This window comes from Ailuropoda melanoleuca, chromosome 12, assembly GCF_002007445.2.
Source record: "Ailuropoda melanoleuca isolate Jingjing chromosome 12, ASM200744v2, whole genome shotgun sequence".
Taxonomy (NCBI): Eukaryota; Metazoa; Chordata; class Mammalia; order Carnivora; family Ursidae; genus Ailuropoda; species Ailuropoda melanoleuca.
In genome coordinates this window covers 17,650,556-17,676,860 of record NC_048229.1, presented here as the reverse complement: position 1 = coordinate 17,676,860, position 26,305 = coordinate 17,650,556, and the positions used below count along the sequence as shown (strand labels likewise).

The following is a 26,305-nucleotide window of genomic DNA, read 5'->3' as shown; positions in this document are numbered from 1 at the left end:
ATGGGGTGGGGCCCCAGGGCCCTTGTCTGTGCACCTCATTCCAAATTCTGCTCTCAGTGAGGAGAGGCAGAGGCCTGCGTGTGTGCGTGGGGGGGCTGCTGGGAGGGGGAGGATGTGCACACACATACACACACAGACACACACATAAAGACCCCCAACCCCTCCCCCTGCTTCTGAGGAGAGGGCCTAGAAGATGGGCCTCCTTTCAAAATCAGCCCGGCGCGGAAAAACAGCTGTGACAGCACAAAGCCGAGATTGAATCAGCGATGGGCCCGATTGCCTGGTGACGGTTACAAATGATCTGATGTGGAAAAGACAGGATCAGATGTGTGCGGAACAACGGCTGCTCCGAGCCCCCACATGCCAGACAATGGGCTGCCGGGCGGGCAGGCGGGTGGGCGGGCAGGTGGCTCCCAGCAGCCCAGGCCGGAATGCGCTGATCGTTGCGGGGCCCAGGACAGACTTAGCATGGAGTGGGCCCTTCCTCCGGGAGAAGCCTGGGCTTGGTCTTGTCCACCCACCTACTCACACAAGCGCCACCTGACCAGGACAGTCACCTCCACAAGACGAAACCAGACACTCCCCGAATGCCCAACACCTGGGAAGAAAGTCCTCGGCATGAGACCAAGTGCTGAGCTCTGGGCAGTGGGATGACGGCTGAATTTTTCTTCATCAGACTTGTTTCCAAATACTAAAAGATGCATTTCATTTTTGTAATGGGGGAGGAAAAAGGACATTTTCCCTACTTCTTACACCCCACCAGCCCCCAGCTTCTGCCTCAGAAGGTTGGGCAGGTGTCCCCTGCCACACAGAGCTCCACGACAGCCACAGGAGCCGGCTCTTACCCTACCCCCAAGAGGTGGGGTGGGGGATGAACCTCCGTGTGTGACTCCAGGGCTCTCAACCACTCGGTACGCAATGTCAACTTCCGGCGACCCTCTCCACCACCCTCTGCGCGAAGGCTGCGTCCGGAGAGACTGTGGCTTGCCCAGAGGTGCACGGCAGGGAGGCGGCGGAGCCTGGGGCCTCACAGACCCATCTCTAGGCTCTTTCTACACCAAGGCCGGGAACACAGGAGATGCTCAGTAAATCCCGTTGAACAGAGGGATGCACTGAGCCTTTCTTTCCCGACCAGTTTGTGCAGCCCAGAGCTCACAGCTCTCCTCTTAGTCACCTGCCCAGGCCCCTGGGGTCTCTCCCTCATTTCACTGCACAGTGTACCTACTGCTTCAGTCCTATCAACCCCTCTGCACATCTGGAACACAGGGGACCCCGGGGAACCAAGTGTGTGCTCGACAACGCAGGTGGGTGTGGGACGCAGGCTGGGTGGCAATGCGAGCCCCACCCTTAGGGGTGTCATGGAGGCTCAAGGGCTGGGAAGCTTCTGTAAGAGGGAAGGGGGAGGGTTCCTTACTCAAGAGGTCTGGGCAGGGGGCTGCTTCACCCAGCCTCGAGCCCATCCTGAGATGTGCGGGCATGGCCACACCTCCCATTCTCCAGGGGCAAGCAGAGGCTCAGAGAGGCCCGGGGTTGGTCCAAGGCCACCTGGTGACGTCTGGACGTGAAGCCAGGTCTGCTACACGCTGAAGCCCGTGGCAGAGCCATGCCAAGGGAAAGCTGGGATTCCAAGTGGGCGCCCAGTGTCCCACAGGTCACTATGGCCATCAGCACTGGGTCACCTCCCCCGGACACCACCCTGGCCCTGGCATGACTGCAGGCCGAGAGGCTGTTTCCAAAGGGGCTGCCCTGAGTGCCACGAAGTTAGCCTTCTATCACCACCACCTGGACAGTGTCCTACTGGGCCTCAGCCCCCAGAGCTGCACGGTGCTGCCTGCTTTAGTCCCTGACCAGCAGTATCCAGGAAGGCTAAGGCACAAACCCAGAACCCTGGCTCTGCCACTTCCAGCAGGACTCTCTTGAGGAAGTCACCAGGCCTCAGTTTCTCCATGTGAAAAATGGGGCTGGAAACAGCACCTCTGCCACCCGGCCATGGTGAGGACGAAGCTGGAGGACGTGTACACAGAGTGCGGTCACTTCCTCGGTGGAGCCCTCCTAGCTCCTGCAATCCCGCACTCACTGGGGGCCCACTGTGCTGGCAACGCCCACCCTCAGCTTTCACTGTCAAGGGCCAGAGAGGACAGCAAGGGGCTTCAAGAGGTGAAGGGATGTGTCCATGGCCATGCAAGCAGGGTGAGGGGACTGGGAGGTACACGCGGCCCTGGCCTGGGGATCCTTGAGCTTCAAGACTTAAACCCCCAACTCCTTCCAGCACAGCTTATCCTCAACTCTTGGGGACAAGCCCCACGTGCGCCCAGGTGAGAGTGGGAGTGGCTCCCTCCACAACACCTTGCCTGAGCACCACCTGCGGTGGGGGGCTACAGGGACCCAGAGCCTCAGACACAGCAGGGACGATAAGGCACGTGCCCAGCAACCCCCACCCTGGTCAGATGGGGCTTCAGGGGAGCCCAGGGAAGAAGTCATTCCCAGGAGGAAGGGGGAGCATCTCAGCCCCTTGACCGTGTGCTCAGGAACCACACAGAGCAGTCAGCTGGTGGGCTTACTGTGTCTCTGAGCCAGGCCTTGTGGGGCTCACTGGACAGCAGTGTGGGGGTGTGAGGGTACTCTGCAGAGGAACCCCAGCCCACAGGCAGATGCCAGAGGCAGTACTTCACAGTCGTTCACCCACTGAATCTTCTAACTTCCTGAGGTAGAGACGATTATCATCCCAATCTTCCGGGGAGGAAACGGAGGCACGGAGAGGTGAAGCCACTTGCCCAAAGCCATCCAGTAAGGGACTGGTGAACAGGGATTTGAACCCATATCCATGTGGCTCGGTGATCACGACCACCACAGCCCTTCCGTCGAAGAGAACATGGGGTGGGGGTAGTGGTCTTGAAGGCCAGGCTGAGGTCTTGGCACATCATCGGCAGAACAGAGGGAGCCACAGAGGGGTCGCGGTTACAGCGAGGACTCTGGAGCTGGCCTATCTGGCTTTAAACCCTGGCTCTTCCACTCACCGGCTGTGCAGCTTTGGGCAGGTCAACTAACCTCTTTGTGCTTATGTCCCCATCGGAAGGAAGGGCACAGTACAATGAGGTTGAATTGTGGCACACAATGAATTTCACGTGTTATTAAATTGGAAAAAGAAAAAGAGTGAGAAAAACCTGAAGGCTGGTGGACTGAGACAGGCCTGGTCAGGTTTGGGCGTGTTATTAAATTGGAAAAAGAAAAAGAGTGAGAAAAACCTGAAGGCTGGTGGACTGAGACAGGGCCTGGTCAGGTCGCTGGGCCTAGGGCACGGTTTGGCTCAGGGCAGTGGGCACAGACTGGCAAGGCCCAGCTCAGCCTTGCCAGGGGGTGCCGGGCCTGGGGAGGGGGCGGCAGCGGCGGTGGCTCAGGGCCCTGCTGGGACACGCGCCGGCATGTGCGCGCGCACGGCTGTGTCTGTTGCTGCGGCAGCTTCTATGCAAACATGTTAATTTGTTTTCATTTTGTGTTTTTTTTTCCCTCGCAGGATAATTGGGTGAGTTTGAAGTCTTGGCGAGGCTGCTGATTATAGCTATTTGGGTGGTGCCCTCGTGGGGCTCTGGGCCCTGCCTCCTGCCTCTGGCAGGGAAGGCGGCGTCTGGGGGTGTCTCGAGGGGTGCATGGAGCTGCCGCTGGGTTCTGGGGGCTCTTGCTGGCTGGGGACGGAGAAGGAGTGACATCCTGGGACTCACCTCACGCTCTCCGCCCAGAAAACACCATATCCCTGAAGGGCGCAAAATCCCACCCACAAACATCTTTTCTTTGCCCTGTTTGCTGCAGTTAAAAAAGAAAAAAAAAATTGTGACATGGTTGCCGATATTAAAACGACAAGAAAAACTAAAATTTCACCCCAAATTCTCATTGTCTGGTTGGTCTTGAAAACAAAGTAAAACTGGCGGCTCTGGAACCTCTGAGCCCACACTCCCATGAGGCCCAGCGGCAGCTGCTCTGTTCCTCACATCACCTGCTCTGCCCCTGTGGGCACCTGAGTTTTCCACCCCGGAGAAGTGCACGGGCTTTGAGGTCGCATGGTCTGAGGCTCGGACCAGGCTCTGCCCTCAAAAACTGCGTGGCTGAGCCAGTATCTGCCTTCCTGAGGCTCCTTCCCCATCCGTGAAGGCCCTGCCTCGCCTTGGCCGGATTGAAATAACACGGCGGAGATTTCGGGAGCAGTCCGGGTGTGGAAGGGTCGGCTCCCTTCTGGAGAGTAGGGTAGGCTGGGGTGGGGGCTTCCTGCTCCCCAGGTGTCCTGCACTGGGTCCCATCCCGGGACAAGCAGCCTTGTCTCTGATGGGTTTCGTATCCCTTTCCTCCATCGGGTGGGAACCAGGGATCTGAGGCTGGGGCTGTGTCTCTATCTCGGACTTCACAGACAGCCTACTATGCGCCACACTGTGGCAGAAGATCTGGGAGAGGTGGAAAGGCTTGGGGCTCTGGTGGCAGGAGGCAGGGTGTGGGACCCCAAGAGGGACTCCAAGCCCCACCGGGATGGAAGACAACTAGGGGAGAGTAGGGCTGGCCTTACTCTGCAGAGAAGGGAGGCACGTGTGTACTGGGGTGTGTGTGTGCATGCGTGCAAGCGTGTGTGCTGGGAAGGGGAACAATGAAGGCAGTCGCCATGGAAGCCCCAGGCTGACAAAGGCACAGAGGAGGGAATGGCCTAGTGGGCGTGAGCGGGGGTCCCAGGTTGCTACGATATGCTGTGGGAAGCCAAGTGGCCTCTAGGGCTGCCTGTCGGTGTTCTGGGCCTCCCACAGCACAGAGGGGACTTGGTCGGTGTCTACAGTGGACAGCTGCCCAATGGGCTGGGTGGAGGTCAGGTAGAGATGAAGGGCCGGGCCTTCCGGGAAACAACCTTCCCTGTGTTCTCAGGACACTTGCCACGTCGCTTTCGTAATCCGAGCCTCGGTCTTCCCTTCTGTAAAGCGGAGCTGTGGCAGGGACCCCTGCCATGTGTTTATGCTCCTAAGACTTAGCCCACATGCCTGCCACCTGCACACTGCCCTGGCCTGTCCTCTTCCCTCTCCCAGGAGAGGGGAGGGATGCCAGAGAGTGCAGGTCATGTTCACGCAGCCCGAGCACATACAGGCTCTCGGCTCAGGACTTCATCTGTGCTCCCAGCGGTAGATTCTATTCCATTCCCATTTTGAAGCTAAGGAGACTGAGACTCAGAAAGTTTAGCGGGTACAGTGGCGCCCCACAAGTTCCTGTCCTCAATCCCCACTAAAGCGACAGCTGCGAGCACAGAGCCTGGCACGACGGAGGGACAGAATGGATGCCTGGTGCCTGCCTAGGGAACAAAGGCAGCTGGAAGCCTTCTTGAAGCCACCTGGGCAACGGAGATGGGCACCTCAAGTTGCAGCCCTGGGTCCCGGGACCCGAGACCAGCAGGGCACAAAGAACAACTCCACGGAAAGAAAAGGTGTTGAAGTGCCACAAATACTGGCCCCGTGAGCAGCTGGGAGTACGACGAGTCCCCTGTCCTCTCTGAGCCTCTGTCTTCATCTGTAATGGGACTACTGCCCTTTCCCTGCAGGGTTCCTGGAGCGTCTGGCCCAGCACTGGCACACAGTAGGCCTACAGCCAACCGGGTTAATGACTGCCTTTGGCTCCTCTAGCAGCCAGAGGTTCCAGGAAACAAGAGCAGGCAAATCATGGTGGAAGGTAGCGGCAGGGGAGATGACAGGCTCCCCGGCCAGTCCCCTGGGGGTGGCAGCAGACCTCTGTGGAGGGCTTGGGCCTCCCCGGTCACACAGGGTGGCAGCTGGCAGCATCCCCTCCCCCACTGAGCACCACACAAAGGGGCCTCTATTCCCTGCTCTGAGCATTTATCCCTGGCCGGCTGGGCCGCACCGCCCTCTCCCCACTCTGCTGGCGGCCCTGCCTGGCCCGAGCCTACCCGAGCCTACACAAAGGCCGGTGTGTCCCCGCCAAGCCAGCCTGGCCTTAGAAGACCCCGCCTTCAGAGAGTGAGAGAGCTCAAAAGGGTGCTGGGGTGGGTTTATAATGTGTGGCAAGGCCTCATGTCCAGGCCACAATGGGGAGGCATCTAGGAAGGTGGGAAGATGATTTCGGAGCAGGTGAACCTGAACGTGGCTCCAGGTGCCCACAGCTGTGTAACCTCAGGTCCGTCTGGACCTCAGTTTTCTCATCTGTACAATGGAGACAATGCCCACCTTTGGGGCTACTGAGGGCTCAGGTGACGCAGGACCTAACACACAGCACCGCAGGGGCAGACTGGCAGTAACTGGGGAAGCCCCACCCTGGAAGCCCTGTGGGTCCAACCCCCAGGAGAGGGAGGGGGCACGGCACCTCCTGTAGACCCCCCTACCCAGCAAGATCCATGTATGCCGGTGCTGACCCTCAGCCAGGTTGCGCCCCCTCCTGCCTGAGCCCCTCTGCGGGGGGTGGATGACAACAGTACTATTTATGAAAGCACCGACTGTGTGCTAGGGTCTCAGGTCCAACATCTCCTTTCAACCCCACTGCCACGCTGAGAGGGCGCAGCAGGGTGGCATAACGGCGACAGGCTCTGGAGCCCGGCGAGCCAGGTCCAAATCCCAGCACCATTTCCAGCCGCGAGACTCCTCTCGTGCCCTGGGGACTAGCGCAGCCTCCAGTAAGCCTGAATGCCTCACCACTAGGCTATTAGTCCTAACGCACAGATGGGCAAACTGAGGCCCAGCTGGCAAGCCACACAGGAGGAGGGCGATAAACCCGACGGATCACTCCAGGACTGGGACTCAGGATTCGAGGCCAAGTCTGGTGGACTCTCGCTTCCTCTTTTCTGCTTGAGGATGCTGCAAACATATTTCGGCAGTTTTTTCTCATCTTACGGGCGTCCTCGGCTCGGGGGGGCCGGTGGGCCGTGCGGCCGGCAGAGGGTGGGGCGGGAGACCCAAGCCTGGAGCCTGACCCATCCCCCTGGCTGACCTCCAGGAGCCCTCACCCTGCCGCACAAAGTCCCACTTCTCTCTCTCCCACCCGCTCGGGGGCGGCCAAGTGAGCAGCGGAATACCAAGTAATTAAGTCGGCGCACACCATCCGGGCGCCCAGGAACACTGTGGAGTTTCCCTTTTATGTTTATAGCAATTGTATGAAAATGTGCAACATGGAGCGGCACCAGCTGACAAATGAGACGAAACAGACAGGATTCCGGGCCGGCTTTTTTCCGGGCCTGATTGGCATTAATTGTGAGCGTTTACAAAGCACAACTCGGCGCCTGACATTTGCTTCAAGCGAACATTTCCTTCTAATAGTTTTAATGATTACAACGGGAGCTGGTGATCACTGCCGGGCGGGGAATGGGCTGCCTGGTGACTGGCCTGGGCTCCTGCCAGGGGTCTGACTGGGCTGTGCTTGCCCGGGGCCCAGGGGTCCCCCTTTCCCCTGCTACCTGTTGCGGGAGGGCTGCACCAAGTGCCCCCCCCACCCCACCGCCGCATGGGGCCTGGCTGTGGGCACACACTGAGCCCCCAGCTCAGAAGCTGATGGGGAAACCCATAGGCACAGGGATCCTGAATGCATACCTGGGGCAGAGGGAGGGAGGGGGGAAGGAGGGGAGAGGCATGGGATTTGGCCGACCTGGCTCTGAAGCTGGAGGGCCTCAGGTGCCTCATCTTATGATGTGGGGTAGGAAGGACCCCACAAATGTTGGCAGCTATTTCTTTGCCATGTGACCTTGGCCAAATCCCATCCCCGCTCCAGGCCTATCCTCCTTCACCTACGACGTGAGCAGCAGGGACTTGGTCAGCCAGAGTCACACATCAGTGCTCCAGTCCCAGCTGCACAACCTTGGGAGAGCGCCTTGGTCTGAGTCCGTTTTCCTCATCTGCAGAACAGAGTTCCTAACCCCCGCAGGCTGCAGACTGGTTCCTGGACTCCAACAGAAAGGGTGTAAAAACCCTGAGTCTCTGGCCAGCCAAGAGCCTGTGTCCCCTTTCCTCCTGGAGCGTCCTCCAAATACCTCACTCACTCACTCACACGTCCACTCAGTATATATCAAGTGTCCTGATTAGGAACCTGGGAGGAGGGGCGCCCGGGGGGGGGGCGCAGTCGGTTGGACGGCCAACTCTTGATTTCGGCTCAGGTCATGATCTCAGGGTTGTGAGATCGAGCCCCACATCAGGATTCGTGCTCAATGCGGAGCCTGTTTGAGATTCTCTCTCTCCCTCTGCCTCTGCCCTCTCCCCCAACTCATTCACAAGCACTCGCTCTCTCTCTCTCAACAAATGCAAATGAATAAAATCTTAAAAAAGGAAAAAAAGGAGGGTTGCCGGGATGGCTCAGTCAGTGGAGTCTGCCTTCGGCTCTGGTCATGATCCCAGGGTCCTGGGATTGAGCCCCGCATCAGGCTCCCTGCTGAGTGGGGAGCCTGCTTCTCCCTCTGCCTGCTGCTTCCCCGGCCTGTGCCTGCTCTCTCTGACAAATAAAAAAAACTTAAAAAAAAGGGGGGGGGGAAACCTGGCAGGATATCACTGAACAAAAGCCAAGACCCTCCCTTAAGGAAAAGTTATGATAGACACAGATGCACTTTGGATGCATTATCCCATTGACTTCTCCCCATTTTACAGAGGGAGCAACTAAGGCACAGCAAGGGAGAAATGAAGTCTCCCAGTCGGGATGAGGTGGCCCAGCAATCGAACCCTGGCAAGCTGCCTCAGAGATGAGTCCTCTCAGACCCACCTGATGACCAGCCCACTTGGGCCCTGGGAGGAAGCCCCTTCTGAGGGTCTGAGGAGCACCGACCCCACGAGTGGGGCTCACCTGCCCAGCCAGGCTGGCCACCATGGCAGGAGGCATGGACCACCTGGAGGAAGGCAATCTGTAGGGCCTGGACAGCCCCATCCTGCTGGCAGGAAAGGGAAGTCCCTCATCCTACGGGCCCCACGACATCACTCTTTCCCACATTTCTATCAGCGCTGGGGAGAGCCGCACTGCATGACAAGTCCTGCTGTAGAGGCCAGCCAAACAGCATCAGCGAGGTGGCTGCGAAAGGACAGCGGGTCCTTGGACAGCTACATGGCATGTGCAAAGGCCCGGAGCTGTGGAAGACCCCCGGGGGGATGGAAATGCTGGCAGCTGGCGGAGGCAAACTGAGTGGCGATCAGCAGTCACCCCTGTCCCACCCGGCCCCCTGACTTCGCCAGGCCCACTCAGCAGGAAGCCCCCCGGATGGGTCCCTGCTCTGTGCTTGGCTCCAGCCAGCAAAACCTTGGCAACTGTTCCTTTTGGAGTCAGTTTGGGGTGTGGGGCAGGGAGAATTTTTTTTTTTTAAATGGGGATTTTTTTTTCCCTTTTGCATATGGTGGCACAGATGGGCCCATGATCCATAAAAACTGTTTGCAATTAAACTCCCACTTTGCATGGCTGGATTTGTCAGTTGTTTGAACCTCGAGTGTGGGGTTCCACACTGACAGGGAGATGGGACTTGGGGCAGGGTGGGGCTGGATTCTGCAGGATGGGCGGAGGCCCAGGAACCTGCTCTGGGCTTGGGGCCCAAGCTGATGGGGTGTCATGACAGCCACGCCAGCTCCCTCTCTGGGCATCCCCCAGCCCTCGCCAGGACTCGGAGTGTGGCCAGGCAGCTGGGGTGGGGCTTGGCAGGGTTTCCCAGCCCAGCAGAGACTTGGCCAGTGCCGGGTGCCCTGGCTGTGGGAGTAATGAGGGGGGAGAGAGAGGGCCTAATCACCACTCAGCCCTCCCAGAGACTGGGTCTGGGACGAGGACAGGCAGGAGGGTGGTCGGGCAGTATGAGCCATAATGGGGGTGCAGCAAGCAGAGTGCCATGGCAGGTTCGAGGCTGAGGAGTCAGAACCACTGGCCCAGTTGGCAGAAGGGTCTAGAATGGTGCCAGGCAGAACTGCCAAGAGCCAGCAGCACTGGTTCCTTCCTCATCCACAGGGGAACCGGCCCAACCTCCTCCTGGCTCCGTGAAGCAGGTAGGGAAATCAAGGCAGGCACTGAATATGTCTCAGGGGCCCGGGCTGCCCTTGCCAAATCAACAGGCTCTGCCTTTGGAACCCTTTTCAGAGGGCTTCGAGAATGGGGGCAAGGGGCCTGCACCCTTTCTACTACACTTGGTCTCAAACTGCCAGCCTCCCCCTCGCCCCCCAGTTGCCACCCCAGGATCCTTGCTTGTTTGGGTTAACAAATGCATCATTTGGCTTTGGGAAATCCTGCGATAGCTAATAATTGTTCCCTGATGAAAAGAAATAAGGCCCTGATACCCCCTTCCCCCCCCCGCCCCTTCCAAGCGGGGAAAGAAAAGTCATAAAAATAGCTTGTTATCTCACCTATTGAGGCTCCGACTGGATGTTACTGCTAATTGGGTATAACATCCTTGTCTTGTTCTCTCAGAAGCTAAATCAAGAAAGCGCCACTGCTGTGAACTAATTATATCTCCGGCCTGCAGCCTGCAGCTCGTCTCTCCCTTTATTGAGTTAAAAAATGGTCACGAACCTTCATCTTTTATCGCCCCAAGCACCGGGTCCAGGCTGCCCGCCAGGCGCGTGGACAGCCCCGCCGGAAGGTCGAGGAGGGGCTGTGAGGACAGGCAGCGAGGTGTGGAGTGCCGGGAGGAGCCCTGGCCCCAGGATCTGCGGGGCTCCCTCCCCCGGCCACCACCCCAGGCCTCTGGCCTCTCTCCACAGCGCAGCGGGGCCCGCTGGGAAGTCAGAGCACGTCAGTCCAGTGAGCATTCGTTCGCTTATTCATTCAACACTGCTCTAGGCTAAAGCTTCCAATAGGCCAGAAATAGCCCTGAGCACCAGCTAACCTCACCCTGCGTTAGAGGAAATGCTCAATAAATACACTGAGATGGGCTGGGAACGTTCCTTTGCTCAAAGAGCTGCCACAGTTCCCTATCATGGAGTCCAAGTGCCAACACCAGCCCTGGCTCTTTCCACAGTCCCCCATGTCCCCATATTCCAGCCACATCCAGCCACACACTGGTCCCTCGACCCATACTAGGTCACTCCCACCCGCCTGCCTGTCTCTGAGCTGCTTCTCATTTTGTTCGTTTCACCCAGAGGGGGCCCCGTCCCTTTCTTAGAAGGTCCAGCTCTGCCTGTCAGAAGCCCACCAGGCTTTAAGGCCTTTAACAACACCTCCTCCAGGAAGCCTACCCTGTCTCCCTGCCACGCTCGGCCCTGCTTCAGGCTGTGGGAGAACTGAGTGTGAATGTCAGCTCGGCCACTCAGCAAAGTGCACTACCTTATTCTGCTTAATGGCTCTGAGCCTCGATTTTCTCATCTCTAAAATGGGTTACGATTTATTCCTAGAGGTGCCAAGAGGCACATTGCAGTTGCTGTGCAGAATGATGAATGAGAGGGTATCCATGAAGGACCGAGCTCTCAGGAAGAGCTCACTGAAGGCTGTTATTATGCAGGCGGAAAGCTTTTGGAATCCACCCAGAGCACTTGAAATGAGCGTGCGCTGGGCCACACAGACACAGGTCTCTCTGGGAGCTGGAGGAAGGTACCAGACTCTTACACTTCACACTCCTGTGACTGTAGAACCACATATATCCACAGAGAAGATCCCCCACTGTCCCTCATTCCGGTACCATACGGAGATGGGCCGGAGTGACCTCTGAGCTCATCGACGCCAGGCAGGCAAGCGGGCTTCAGCTCACAGGCCCCACTGATTGATTGGAGCTGCCTGCCCAGAGCCCTGGAAAGAACCCAAGGTCAGGGGAAGAACTCAGCAGGTGAAGAGGGCAGCAATTGATTGGCGATGTCTGCCAAGGGCACAGCGGTAGAAGGCAAGCCAGGCCTGCCACAGATTTGCCATCCTTGACATTTTAGAGAGGACGCAGCTGAGGCTGGGCTGGGGTGGGAGGTAACTTGCTCAAGGTCGTGCATCTCATAAAGAAAACAGCTGGCCCAGAACTGGGTCCCCTCCACCCCTGCCCTGGGATCCTCCGAGCCCCGCCCCCCCGCCCGGCGCCCTCACAGGAGGAAGACAGGCAGAAGCTTGCACGGATAACCAAGGGGATTTTGCTGACCTGCCAGGTGGCCCTGGGCTGTCATTTTACCTTGCTGAGCCTCAGTTTCTTCGCTTACACAACAGGGATAAAAATACCCTTCCCACAATCATTGGAGGATTAAATGAGAGAACAAAATGTCAACGCAGGAAGCTTAGTCTGGAGCACGGCAGAGGCCGGCAGTGTCCTGTGATTCCCATAATAGGCAAAGGTGTTTCGACAGAAATCTCCAAAGCTGGCAATTGAAAATGCCTCCTCGCCTTGCTCCTCCTCCTCCACGGAGCCCTCCCTGGGTACCCCAGTGGGTAGTAATAGTTTCTGCCTCTGATTTCCTAGCATGCTTTGAGAGACTGGGGCCCCAGAGGGCAGGGGCCATATGCGGCTTGTTCACTGCGGTCCCCCTGCTCCTGGCACAGGGCCTGGACATTATGAATTCTTGTACTGTGGTGACCGACCCACTGCACTGGGATGGTGTGTCTGAGGCCTCAGCACCTTTTAAGGCAACTGGGCTTGTTCATCTTTGCGTCCCCAGCACCTGGCAGGGAGCCTGGCACACAGCACTGAGCTCTCTGAATGAACGGATGAATAAAGAGTAAAAATAGCTGGTCCTGTTTACTGCCCACTTGCTATGGGCTCCTGCCAAGCCTCACAGCTGCCCTCCAAAGTGGACCCCTGGCCCATCTGACAGATGAGGAGATGGAGGTCGCACAGATGCTGAGGGACAGGGCCAAGCTCCAAATGCAGGCCCCGGGACTGCAGGCTGGAAGGCCCTGCCACCTCTGCCTCTCCCGGTGCCAAGCTCAGGCCTGGACCCTGTGGGGCAGCTGCCCCTGCCTTGGCAGCGAATCCTGGAACAGACAGCTGGTGGCTGGACCGCCGCCCTCCTCCTCTTCCTCCTCCTCCAAGGGAGCCCCCCCCCCCGACTCTGGGTCATTAAGCTCTGCATCATTAAGTCCCTGTCCCCAGGAGCCTGTTCACAGCCAGCCTCGGCCTTACCCCCTGACCTCCCAGGCCCTTTGTCCCTTGTGCCCTCTGCACAATGGCAGGGGCTCCCAGGGCCCCAAACAGCTGCTGTGGCTGGGATGCTGGTTTGCAGTGGGGCCAGGGTGACTGGCTGGGGCCTGTGTGTGAGCCCACCCACTTCTGAAGGGCTCAAACTCACCCGGGCACTCTGCACATGCAAACTCCTCCCACCCACAGGCCTGGGAGAAAACAGCTATTACTTCCTTGAACAGATGAGAAAAGTGAGGCTCAGAGAGGTAAAGTGACTTGCCTGAGGACACACAGCCAGTGAGAGTGCAGGAGCCCAGGGTTCCATCCCAATCTGCAACTCCCAAGGCCCTGCAAAGGTTGCCAGACTGACCTCTACGGCACCCAGATCATCAACCCCCACCCCCCAGATTCCTTTGCTGGTTTCAGGTTGTTCTTCCTCTAGACACATCAAGTACTTAGCTCAGCACTTGAGGCCCTGCATACTCTCCTAGTTTTTCTCCCTTTACCTCTGCCCTCTTATAAGCTCCCCCTGCCCTTCTTGGTCATGTCCTTGAATCTCAAAGTCCCTCTGTCAGCAACATCAGCATTTACTCCACACTGGGCAGATCCACCCAGTCCTCAGGCCCAAGAGCAAAAGCCCCCTCTGTCAGGAAGCCCTCCATGACCAGCTGGTCAGTTTTTCCCTCTCTATGTTTCTCCTCCAGCCCTGCTCTGGCTCTGACCAGAATTCGAGTTAGTTGCAGATTCCTTTTCCTCCCCATGGAGACTGTGGGCCACCTGATTGCTCAGAGCTCTGCCACATAGACGATGGCCAGCAGGGTGCACTGGCCAGCCCAATGCCCAGCACCCAAGTGGACCCAGGGGGTGGAAAAGGGCTTAGCTGGAGCCCAGGCTCACTCTTTCATCCTCCTCTCACTGGCCATGCTGCGTCCTGCACCCTCACTTCTGGCCACCAACAGACTTCATACTTGTGCTCCTTCTTGGCTCTGTGACCTTGGGCAAGGAAGTGACCTCCCTGTGCCCATTTCCTCCCCAGTAAAATGGGATAGTAACAGCACGTGCATTTCTTAGTGATGACATACACCTGGGGAGGTACCACACAGGTGACCTCTACCCAGGAATGCTCACCGCTATTATTTCTGTCTGCGCCTCATCCGGGGGCCAGCACATGAATCTGGGGGTCAGAAAGACTGCGGTTCCAACCACTTACTATTGCCTACGTGATTCTGAGCTGGCGGCTCATTCCTCCAAGCCTCTATTTCCCCATCTCTGAAATGGTACTAACTCCGCCCACACGAACAAACGCAAGCCAGATCTCTGAACCTCTCTTTTGTTCGAGGCATGCAGTAGGCACTCCGATATTTCTCAACTAACGAATCAATGGTCCAGGTGTAAGGAATCCATCCCCCTTCCAGCCTCCTCCCCGCCCACCCCAGCCTCCAGAATCCCCTTCCCCACCCCCAGCCCGTGCAGACTAAAATAGTCATTAGGCAGATTTCAAAAGATGTCAGTAGCTTATAATTATAGTCGACATCCTTCTGAGATAAAAGTGATTACCTTGGATGCAAATCACTTAGCAACCAATCAGAGCGGTGGGCGGCGCCGCGGAGGTGACCGGCCGGCGTGCAGCCCTCCGCCCGCAGTCCGCCCGGCCCAGGCGCAGAAAGCGCACAATAGCTCTTGACACGCAAATGGGTTAACACAATAAAGGAGGCTCCGGCCGCTGCTGGGGGAGAGCAGCAATTCCCGGCCCGCGGGAGGTAATAAAGCGGCCCTTTTGTGCGCGCCTCCTCGTTCTCACCCCCGCCCCGAGCCCAGAGGAATCGCCGCCTGATTGAATTACGGTTCATGAATATGAGCTGCTCCGCTTGCTTCCTCCGGTTTGTGAGGGACTGGAAGGTGGAGGGGGCGGGGGTGCTGGCCAGGCCCCAGCCCCGTAGGAACTCAGATGGGAGGGAGCCACGTGTGCTCACCACGTGGGGTGCCCGGGGCAGGTGGGGGGAGACCCAGTCGAGGGCGGCTGGATGGGTCCTTGCCTACCCTGCAGTCTTTGATCTTTGGCTCCAGGAGGCAGGGGGAGAACCATTCAAGGCCCTGTTCTGAGGATGAAGCTAAGAGAGGCAAAGCTACTCACCCAAGGTCACACAGCCAACAAGGGGGGACCCATTCCATTGCCTGGCTCTTAACCATGAGCCACTGCCCACCAATGGGGGTTAAGCAACCCAGCCCAGGCCCTGGCCAGAGCAACTGTGAGGCTCAGAAGGGAGAGGGGATGGCGAGCTTACGAGCTTAGGTGGAATTAGACAAGTGATAAGGATTACTGGGGTGGGTGGGAGCTAACCTTGAGAGAGGAGACTGGCCAGGGTTACCATCCCTGTTAAGGGAGCCCTAACTGGATCCTCTCCCCTGCTTCAACCTGTCCCATCCACCTAAGTCTCCAGGACACGCCCATGCCACCCCTTCCCCTCATCCAGCACACCCCCAGCACGCACAGGCCACACCCAACGCCCAGAACACTCTCTGCACTCCTCTGCCTGGCCAATCCCTATTGGTCCCAAGAGTCACAGTGCACCCCTCCTAGGGAGCCCTTGACAACGTTCAGGCTGGTCAGGAGCCATGTCTACTAATGTTGCCATTGACCCATCTACATCCTTGACTTCTCCACCTGGAGGGTCCCTGGGGTAAGTAAGTACAGCCTCACCCCTTCCTGCAGGAAGCCAGAGGGACAGATGACAAGGAGCCTCGGGGCCAGCTCTCTCAACCCTTCCCTCGGGCGGCGGGTTTCACGCCCCACCCTCCTTCCCCCAGTGCTGGAGAAAGGGGTGCTGGGGTGAGGGGAGCAGGCTGTCCACAAGGCCAGCACAAAAGTTGCTACTCTGCTCAACAGTGTCCTGTCAGTAATGGGGAAGCAGGATTCAAACCCAGGTTACAGTGTGGGAAGGCATCTTAGTAAGGCCAGACTCCCTCCATAGCCAACAGCCCCCCACTCTTGCAAGGGCTCTGTCCAACAAGTGGTGTAAGGCCTCCCCTCCACCTGGGGACTATGGTGCCACAGCACTTCGGAGCCAAAGCCCTGCAGCTGCCTGGCTGAGCCCCTGAGCCTGTTTCCTCATCTGTAAAATGGGCCACAGTGCATGAGCCACTCCAGGCAGTACCTGAGAGCCTCCTATGCGATTCCTGGCACCCGGGGAGACGCCGGGTAAGCTGGCATCCCCTCCTGCTCGTCGCCCGATGCTATTGCCAAACCCAGGGAAGGGAACAGAAGGAATTGCCCAATTCTGACAGCCTTTCCCTCCGCTTTGGCTGTGGAAGTGTAAATACTCCACGGAGGGCCTCCAACCGCCTGTGTTTGCGGATCTCTGGCGCACACTCCGGGTTTGTTTCTAAACCGGGAAGCTTCGAGAGGCAGTGCAAACAGCCCTTCTGCCCACCTCTCCCACTTCTCCCCCCATCTGCTGTTGCTCTGTCCTTGGAAGCCTGTGTGTTTAACGACACCATTTCAGCTGGAAATATCATCTCCCTGCCAAGCCCCCCAAAGCAGCGCCACTGATATTTATTGACCTGTTAATCTAGCTAGAGAGCCTGGTAGGAGAAGAGAAAAAATGCTGGCTGCATGGAGACTGGGGCCTGGCTCCTCATAATGACCTCCCCCACTTCCCTCTGCTCTCACCCCACCCCACAACGAAGCAGTGTCACAGCTCTCTAACCTTTACCGCCAAATGTGATCACAGCACTTTCACCCACATCCGACAACAGTAGCAATTGCTGGAAGGAACTCAGAAGAACCCAGCAGCAGGATACTGGCTGGGGGTTCTCTGGGCCTTCACAAGGCACAGGGCCAGTGCTGGGGGTGTGTGGGGAAGACAGGGCTGGTGCCTGACTCCCATCAAAGCCGGCCCCTGGCAGGGACACACTTTTTTCAGACCTTGGCACTGACGGGCCTGATTTGCCTTCCATTCACTTAATGAGCACCACACTGTGCCTGTCAAAATCATCTTAAACGGCAAAAGGAGAGTGGGGCAGACAGGAGTCCAGGCTTGGCCAAGGCCCTTCGTCTTGGGGTTGTGCAGCAGGGGAACCCCTGCACTCGAGGGGTGGGAGGCAGCAGCTCCTCTGCACCTTCCCTGGCTGGGGGAGCTCACACTTTTTCCCGAGTGGAAGAGGCCTCTTTTAAGGAGGGGGGGGCATATCTCTCTAGGGACCCTGGGAACTTCACCCCGCTGGCTGGGTGTATAGTGGGGTTCAAGGAGGTCTCCTCCGTAGCATCCCTCTGAAAGCATAAAGTTGCTCTGTTTGGCAGTCCTGAGCCCCCGGGCAGTGCCAGGCTATATGGGCAAAGCTGAACACCTGTCCTTGGGGGGAGGAGCATCAGCAGGGACAGCTGGCACTGCTTCCCTCCCCCACCTCATGGAGGAGCTGGGGATTTAGGTCAGAGGACTGCAGTTGAGGGTGGGGGGGGGGAATCTGTCTTCACCCCTCCATTACCCAGAGGCATCCAGTCTCGCCCCTGGTTACCACGACCCCGCCCCCTCCGGCCCTGGGTCAAAGCAAGTCGCGTCGCCACGGCAACTCCACTGACGTCAGAGACCTGACAGTGACGTCATACTGTGGCCCCACCGGGGAACCCACCGACCCCGCGAGCTTTTTTGAGCAATGAGGGCTGTACGGGAGACCCTGCTTTGATCTAGCCTTGGAGGGCACAATCCTCAAATGCTGCCACCTGCGTAGCTGGACTCCACATCCACCTCTGAGCTGATGTCCCCTGAGGATCTCAGAGGCTGTCTGGGAGCACCCCATGGGTTCCATCCTGGATGCCCTCCTCCTTGGCCCTCCAAGACGCGGGAGTTCACAGGGAATTTTCGGATGACGGAGCTGCTACCTTTGTCTGTTGGCTTTAGGAGTGGGGTGACCTTTCCTCTCTGGCATACGCCTCGCCCGGGGCTCCGTGGAGTCCCCCAACGGGCGCCCAACCTCCACTCCGGCCGCTTGGCCGGTCTAGACAAGTTGTGCGTGTGAGGGAAAGGGTTTTGGGGGGGGGGGACAAGGAGCACCGCTGCTTCAGGATTCCCAACAGCTCAGGGCCCCTATATTTCCGATTCGGCTGCCCCGACGCCAGGGAGTGCCCCCAGCTCCAGCCCGGAACCCCGCCCCGCGGAACTCACCAGATCAGCCAGGCCGTTGAAGGGCACCAGGTCTCAGCGGCGACGACTCTCCGCTCGCCGGGTCGCCGCCATGCAGAGGTGGCAGAGGCTGCCTGAGGGAGCCCCCCTTGGGGGCCGATGTCTCTCTCCGGGTGGAAAGGGACGCTGTCGGTGAGGGTGATCCAGGCACCGACCCGCGCCGTCCGAAGTCGGGGGTGGCGGGTCTCTCCGCTCAGCGTGGGTCGTGCCCGCCCGGGACCTGGGCCGTGCGGGCGCTCAGGCGGCGCATCCTCGCCGGGGCCTGTGCTCACCGCGTCCGGCGGGCGGCGCTGCGCCTTCTCGGGGTCCCGCTCAGGGCTGCGGCTCGGCCCGCGCCGCTCCCCGGGGCGCCCTCTCCGCCCGCGCCAGGAGCCCAGAGGCCGCGGCCCCTCTCGCCGGCCCCAGCTGCAGCCTGTCTTTGTTGCTTCCTCTTGCTCGACCGCCCGCCGGCGGCTCGCAGCCCCCCGGTCCGCCTGGGGGTGGGAGGGGGTCGTCTCCTCCGGGGTTGCACGCACCTGCAGCAGCCCCGGCTCCTCGCCGGGCATGCACCGGCCCCCGCAGGTTGCAAAGAGCGGCGGCGAGAACGCACCGGCCCCTCCTCCTCCTACTCCGAGCCCTGGGTGTGGGGGGATGGGAAGCTGGAGAGCAGCGGCAGCCGCGGCGGCGGCAGCGGGCGGCGGAGGCTCGGATGCAGCCCCGGGGGCCTCGGCGCCGCGAAATAACCAGTCCGGGTGGCGCAAGGCGGACGTCGGAACGGCCCAGAGCACGGTACACCGGGCGTGCGAGCTCGCTAGCTGCAGCAGGAGCGGCGCGCGCCGGGCTCGCACGCGCCCATGGCCCCTGGCGGCGCGCAGGGGCTCCCGGGGCTCAGCCTCGCGCCGCCTGGCGCGCGCCGGCGCCTCGCCTCGCCTCGCCTCGCCTCAGGCCCAGGTGCGGCGCGCCGCCTCCCGCAGGCGGCGGGCCCGGCTCTTCACCTCCCTCGGCTGGAGCACGCAGCCTTTCCGCGGAGCCGCCGGCCCAGCAGTCCTACCCGCTGCTCCGCTCCGGCCCGACTGACAGACGCGAGCGCAGGCAGCGGCCGCGGCGTCTCGCCCCCCGCCCGCCCCCTGAGGTCCAGTCCAATCAGCGGCGGCAGAGAGGCGGTTACCAGGGTGACGCGGCGCCGCGTCCTGCGGGGGGCGGGGCCGGGGGCCGCCACGCGCGCTTTTCGCGGCAAAATTCAAAGGCCGGCAGGGCGGCTCTCCAACCTCCTCCCCCTAGCCGGGGCGAGGCGGGACCTGCCTCGCGAGGACTGCAACTGCCGGCATGCAGCGCGCCGACGCCGGACGGAGGGGCCCTGACTTGGGGCGCAGAGCATGCTGGTAGTTGTAGTCCCTTTGCCGGGACCCAGAGGTGGAAAAACCAGTATCCTTTAATGAGCCTGTATTTGGGGCAAGGCACTATGCTAAGAGGATTAGCTGCATTGTTTCATTTAATCTTGAAAACAACCCTATGAGGAATTTGTTAAAAATAATAGCAAGCTAACAATGTAATGAAGTACTCTGTCTAATGCTCACCACAAACCTGTAAGGTAGGTATTATCACCCCTATTTTACAGAGGAGAAAACCGATATGGTAGGTACTATTATTGCACTCCCAGAGGAAATCGAGGTTAAGAGATATGAAGTGACATTCTGTCCGGAGCGTTTTGCCCCAAGGCATATTTTTGGCAGTGAATGAGTTTTGGCATCACATTTGAGATCTGCAGACCACTAACTATATACCCAGGCACTGCGCTGAGCTCTTTACAAAGTCCACCGCGTGGTATCCACACCACACACATAGGAGGCAGGCTCTGGTATTCTCCTCCACTTAACAAATGGGGAAACTGAGGTGCAGTATCACCTCATGCCCAAATTTTGAATCCATCAAACTGTACTGCACCTTGTCTTTTATTTTCTAAGCAGCTTCACAGGTTCTTAATAGGTCTGTCTGATAGCCCATGGGTGGCCTGCTTTAGCAGTCCCATTTTACAGGTGGAGAAATTGAGTCCTGGGAGGGACGACAGTTCCCTCAGTTGCCATGTGACCATCCCACAGCAAGTTGGGGAGCCAGCTTTCCAGGAAAGACTTCAGGATCCCTACAGGAATGCAAAGCTGCAGTCAGAACTCCCCTAACCACTCTCAGGCTATGTCTGTGTGGCCCTGTGGAACCCCATGGAACTTGGGTGAGATTCCCTCCTTGTCCTTGCTGGCTGTTGGCTTTGGAGATTTACCTTCGTGACTCTGTGCCTCAGTTTCTTGTCTGTGTATCATAATTCCTACCCGAGGGGGGGTGGTTGTGTGGACAAAAAGTTATTGCTGGAAAGGATTCAGAACACACTAAGCGCTTAATAAATGCCAACTATCGTCATCCAGACCTGGAATGGATTTGAGGACCCTGGTGAGGGTACCCAGTGAGATGCGCTGCTTATAGGGGTGGGGGAAGGGTGGCTAGTCTACTTTTAGGAGCCAACCCACCCCAACCCAGAGCCTGGAAGAGGCACCCGCAGGGGAGCTCCAGGGCCAATCAAGTAGGCCACCCGCCGTCTTATCTAGGGCAGGAGCTGGCCCTGTTTCAGACCCTCAAGCGGCTGCCACGAGTGCCATTCCCAGCAGCTCCTGGCTTCAGCGCCCTGCTCTAGTTCTCCTAGGCTGTCCCACCCAACCCTCTTGGAGTTGGGGTGGGGGTGGGGATTTACCTGGGAACTTGATCCAACCCCCAGCTGCTTTGTCTCTCGCTCAGCTCCAGGGGCCAGCCGGCCAGAGCTGCCAGTGACGTGGGGGGGGGGGTTGCCCAGGCAACACACTGGGTGGACCCAGGGTGTGGACAGGTGGGGAGAAGATGGTGCAGGGCTCAAGCCAGGTGCAGGGAGAGGGATGGCGACAACCAAAAACCCTGGGAAGAAAGAGAGGGCAGGGAGTGGAGAAGAAGGCCTTGGGGCCACACCATCTATTTTCCAAAGTTTGGGATTTTTTCCGTCATAGGTTACTGTGACTTGACACCTATTACGTGCAGGGCACATGCTCAGGCTGTTTATATCACGTATTTCTCTCTCCTTTAACTCCACAGCACCCCTGGGAGATCTGTTCGACTACTGTTCAGCTTTTACAGCCGAGGAAGGCCATGTGACTCACACAAGGTCACACAATGACAGAACTGGGTCCCAAATGCCAGAGCCCCTGATGTTGATTTATTGCACCCTATGCCAGCCACTAATTGACAGGGTGTGGCCTTGAGGGCAGGTTTCCTCTCCTCTTTGGACCCCAGTTTCCAATGTTGTAAAATGGAGGGTGGGACTTCTGACCCAGCCTTACCAATCAGACTCTCGTGAGCTGGCACCCCTCCCTGACTCTGTAGCTTCCAAAGGTCCCACAATGCTTCCAATATACAGCCAGGGCTTTAGAAGGTCTCAAAGGGCCCCGCCATCTCCGAAGGTCTGTGAGCCCATGATGAGCTCCTAGTGGGACTTCAGGCAGCAGCGGGCTGGAAGGCAGCTGAATAGGCAGAAAGCTTGGTCTTCCAGGTGCCTCTCATACCCGTCCAGGCAGGTGAACAGCCTCACAGACGCTCAGCTGCAGGCCCTCACTTACTCCCTTCCGCTCACACTCACAGTGCCCACCTCCCTGAGGTCAGGCCCTCCTGTCCATGCCCCCTGCCCCCCAGTTCCCAGCCTTGATCCAGCCTCCCCTTGCTATGGTCATGTGCAATAACTCTGCATTATGTGAATGGAGACAGTGTCAAGATAGATTTGCCACGGTCCGCAGAACCACCAGGCGGGCCAGCGCTTGAATGCTGGCTCCAGCCAGGGGTTCAAGAGGCCCTGAGGGGGTTGGGGGACAAGGAACACCTTAGTCCTCACTGTCGCTGTATACCTCCTGTATATTTAGCCTTGCTGAAATGTCTGCACATCCTCCCACGTATCTCTCTGACTTCCAGTCCTTTACCCGTTCTGTCCCTTCCACTTAGAATCTCCTCCCTTCAGGTAGCTGACTCTTGCTCCTCTTTCAGGTTTTAGCTAGGGTACCACCTCCCCCGGGAAGCCTTCCCTGACTACTGCCCTCCAGGCTGGAGCGCTTCCCCCTTCTGTTTTATAAGGGTCCACTTATCGGACAGTCTTCCCTACCAACCTGAGGGCTCTGTGAGGGCAGGGGCTGCATTTGAACTGTGTCAGCCCTAGCATAAGCCTGGTATATAGTCAGTACTCAGTATTAAGTTTCGTTGAATTAATCTCTGAATCAATGAATAAATATGGCCCAGGTTTTCTTTGTAGTGGAGAAGCAGGGAGGGGAGGAGGGAGGGGAATCAGACCGACTGAGTTTGAATTCTGACTCTTCAGGTTATTGGCCATGTGACTCATCTGCTCTGTGCCTTGGTTTTCCCCGTCAGTGAAATGGGGTTAATTGTCACATAGGCACTGCTCAAGGGGTCTGGAGCCTGAAACTTTTGCTCCCACCCTCCCATGTATGTAAGGTTAGTCATGTCCATTTCCTCTTTAACTCTGTTCATTCATTCGTTCATTCAACATTTCCTAAATACCTGCTCTGTGGCAGCCACTAGGGGTTCAGCAGTGATCCAAACACAGTCCTTGACCTTGTGGGACTCAAGTTTCATGGGGGGACAGATAAGACAACTAGCACTTATCATCCAGGGTAACAGGGGAAGGAAAAGCACAAAGCAGACACCTGACCCAGCCGGTGGGCTGGTGATGGTGGAAAGGCTGATCAGCGGCCCTACGAGAAATGAGTAGAAGGCGAAGGGGTGACGGGAAGGGTGGTCCTGGCAGAGGGAATCGACAATGCAAAGGCAAAATGCCCCAAGTGAGGGGGTTGTGAATGTCCCAAGAATAGAGGTGGTCAGGGCCTGAGCTGGGCTGGGGAGGGGGATGGGGAGGCAGAGAGAGAGTCTTTGTCCTGGTGGGGGGAGCAGGCCTGCCCCAGCCTCCCTCCCCAGCCCCCACCTGCCTCACCTGCCCTTGTTGCCATAATCTAGGCCAGAGCCTGGAGGGAGCCGAGCCCCCATTGGTGCACACCACGTAGGTTTTTCAGAGATAATTTAATCAGAGCTATTAATAAGCAGAAAAGAAAGAGGTCTTTATGCTCCTCCTGGAGAAAAGGGGAAAGAAGAAGCACGTGTAACCTTGTTATTCACCCAGCCCTGCCCCCCAGTACCTGGAGCCTCTCTCTAGGGCAGGCGCAGGGAGATGGGGCAGGAGCCGGGGGTGGGGGCTGAGGAGGCCCACGTAGCCTCCGGGACTGGCCCCTGCCACACTCACCTCCTGCCCCTTTGGCCTCCTCTTGATTGCAGACAGGTGCCAAACTGTTTCCCCCCGAGGCCTTTGCCCAAGCTGTTCGCTCTGCCCGCTCTGCCCGGAACACTCTTCCTTCCGCTCGGCTGGCTCATTATCATACGTTGGGTCTCAGCTCAGATGTTACCTCCTCTGAGAAGCCCTTCCTGATCACCCCATCTACAGTTATTCTCCCCAGAGGCCCTTCCTTTGCTCTTCCTCTTCAGTGCTTATCATTGTCGGCAACTCCCCGGCACTTGTGGGCTGACTTGTTTATTTTCTGTCTCCCTGTCTAGATGGTCAGCTCTGCAGGGAGCGGGGAGGACTCTCGGTCATCACCTTGGTGCTGTATCACCACCACCTTGCACGATCCCTTGCACACGGTAGGTGTTAAGTCAATATCTGTTGATGGAATTGGAGAAGGTTCAAGATGCTTGGGGCGGTAAGAAAATCAGAAGATGGTGGGGTCCCTTCCACCTGGGAGAACCCAAGAGAATCTAGGAATCGTTAAGTCCCCTTGTTTCACCCCTGGGGGTCAGGAGACCCAGAGAGGGGAAGGCACTGGCTCAGAGTCACGCGGTAAGTTTGGGCCAGAGGTGGGACTTGAGCCCCGAGCCCTCTTGGGGCACACAGTTTCATCTGAGTCTCATCTCACACACCAGCTCCGTGTCGAGGAGGCTGCTAAGGCCTCGCCAGGCTCAGAAGGGCACGAGAGCTGTGCCCCCACCAGTTAGCGCTATCTACTGAGTCTGGGGTTGGCTGTTGGGGAACTAGCAGCCCAGAGGCTCCTCCTGTGAACGGCAGTTTGCAAGAGCACTGGACTGGGAGTCTGGGATTTCTTTCCTTCAATCGACACCACCGTCTTGTCATGGGTTCCCTCTAGACAAGCCAGGCAGCTGCCCTGGGCCTCAGTTTCCTCAACTGAAAGTTGGGGCTATCAAGCTTCAAGGAAGGACTATAGTGAGAAAACGGGGATAACATTTCCAAAAGCATCGAATGGACTCTACAAAAGCTAGTCAACATTGATCGGTGTAAAATAAAGTGGCAACAGTAATAGGAAAATGCATCTAGCGAGGCCCCATGACAGGCCAGGCACCACCCCAGTGCCGCTCATCCGTGACCTGCAAACCTCACAGCAAAGCCCATGAACGGGAACCACTGGCCCATGTTCCAGATGTGGATCCTGAGGCTGGCGTCAGTGGCCTTGCTCAAGGTGGCGCGGTGCGTGGCGCGGTGCTCCTGGGTGGGCGGCACTGGGATTTGAACCCGGCTGGGTCTCCGCGATAGGTTTCTGACTTAACTGGATGTCTGAACACACAGGAAACAGTGACCGGATGTGGGGGTGGTCCCCATGACCCCCCGCAAGGTTGATCTCTGCTCTTCTGGCCCTGGCTCTGAGTGGCAGGGAGATTTCCAGAGGATTAAACCCAGCCGGCCTGCCTCCCCCCTGGCCTGGAAAGGCCAACAGGCCCTCCCAAGCCCGCCTGGCAGATCTCCTTTTGTACAAAAAGTTATTGACTTATCAAGGTTAAAATACATTCAGCGCAGGCCAATAAAACAGGGATACCGCCGCATCCTGGCTGTCATGCGCGGCCTGGTTTTCATGGCAACAGGCTCTCTTCTGCACATGAAACGGTTCAGTTGTGCAAAGTTCAGGCGTTACATAAACAGGGAGTTAACAACAGCAGCAGAAATCAATGTCTGGCCAGGCATGGCCTGGGGAGATAGCATTGATTGGGCCCTACGCTGTCGATAGGCCAGGTCCCTGCTTCCTGCCTGGTCGCCTTGAGCTGCCTCCCACGGCCCCAGCCCCTGGCTCAGACCCAGAGAGCTCCAGAAAGGTGCCTCCGCCCTGGCCGCAGAGCCCCTTTCTGGCTGGGATCCAGCAGGGAGGGGATCTGCTAAGCTGTCTGCAGCTGTTTTGTAAACCATTCTATGGCTTGGAGATGCCATTCCATTGCCTTAAAATAAGTTCTCCCCATTGTTAATAGAGAAAGCATCCCTCTGCCTTTCGAGCCCTCCCTGTGACAAGGGATGATCCCATTGCCTCTATGTTTAGCCACAAAAAAACCACCCAAATGTCAAGATGTGCCCCAATCAGGTCAAATAGATCAGGATATGAAATCAAACTGGCTGGGCAACCTGCAATAAGTCACTTCACCTCTCTGAGCCTTGGCTTCCTGTTTTCTAAGAGAAACAGTACCGACCTCGTGGTAGGGAGGAAGAAAAGAGGGGACACGTGTGAAGCCCCTCGCTTAGGGCCCGTGTCAGGAAGCTAACCCTCTGTGTGTCTCTTCTATACATTCCAGCAGACACCTAGATAGGGCAGAAAGAAACAGGGAACTAGAAAGTGATATTGGGGCTCAAATCCCCGCTCCTCTGTTAGCTTTGTGACCTTCGGCAAGTCCCTTGACCGCCCTGAGGCACTGAGGAAGTGCCTTCACGAGAGTGAAGAAGAACAAAATAGGCTCCCTGTTCTGGGCATGCAGAAGGTGACCAGGGAAGTCATCAAGTCAGATCCTTCTTCCAGTGTTCCAATGTCAGACCTACCCACTCTCAGAGAACGGAAGCTCTCATGGGATTTCTCTCAGGAAAGGGAAGTGTCCAGAGGAAAGAGTTATCTGTTCCATTTGCTGGAAGGTTCTTAAGGACGGGGGCTTACACTCGTTCATCTTTGTGTGGTCAGTGCTTGGTGCAAAGCCCAGGTCCACAGTAATATCTCCGTGCGTGTTTGTTGAGCAAAGTTAAACCATCTGGAGAGCTGACTAGGCCTTCTCTATCTGGCATGGGATCGCATGGAGACAGCGGGATGGC

The 26,305-nt window shown here is 57.9% G+C and overlaps 1 protein-coding gene across 1 annotated transcript in view; it reads right to left on the bottom strand.

Annotated features, from left to right (window-relative positions):
* The window catches only part of FAM222A (family with sequence similarity 222 member A), a 54,938-nt gene extending 35,711 nt beyond the window's left edge, over positions 1–19,227 (bottom strand). Inside the window, 1 exon segment of the mRNA XM_034637997.1 lies at positions 18,169–19,227. Within this exon segment, the coding sequence (XP_034493888.1) occupies positions 18,169–18,731 (563 nt within the window). The 5' untranslated portion in view covers positions 18,732–19,227.
* Between the last annotated feature and the right edge of the window lie 7,078 nt (positions 19,228–26,305).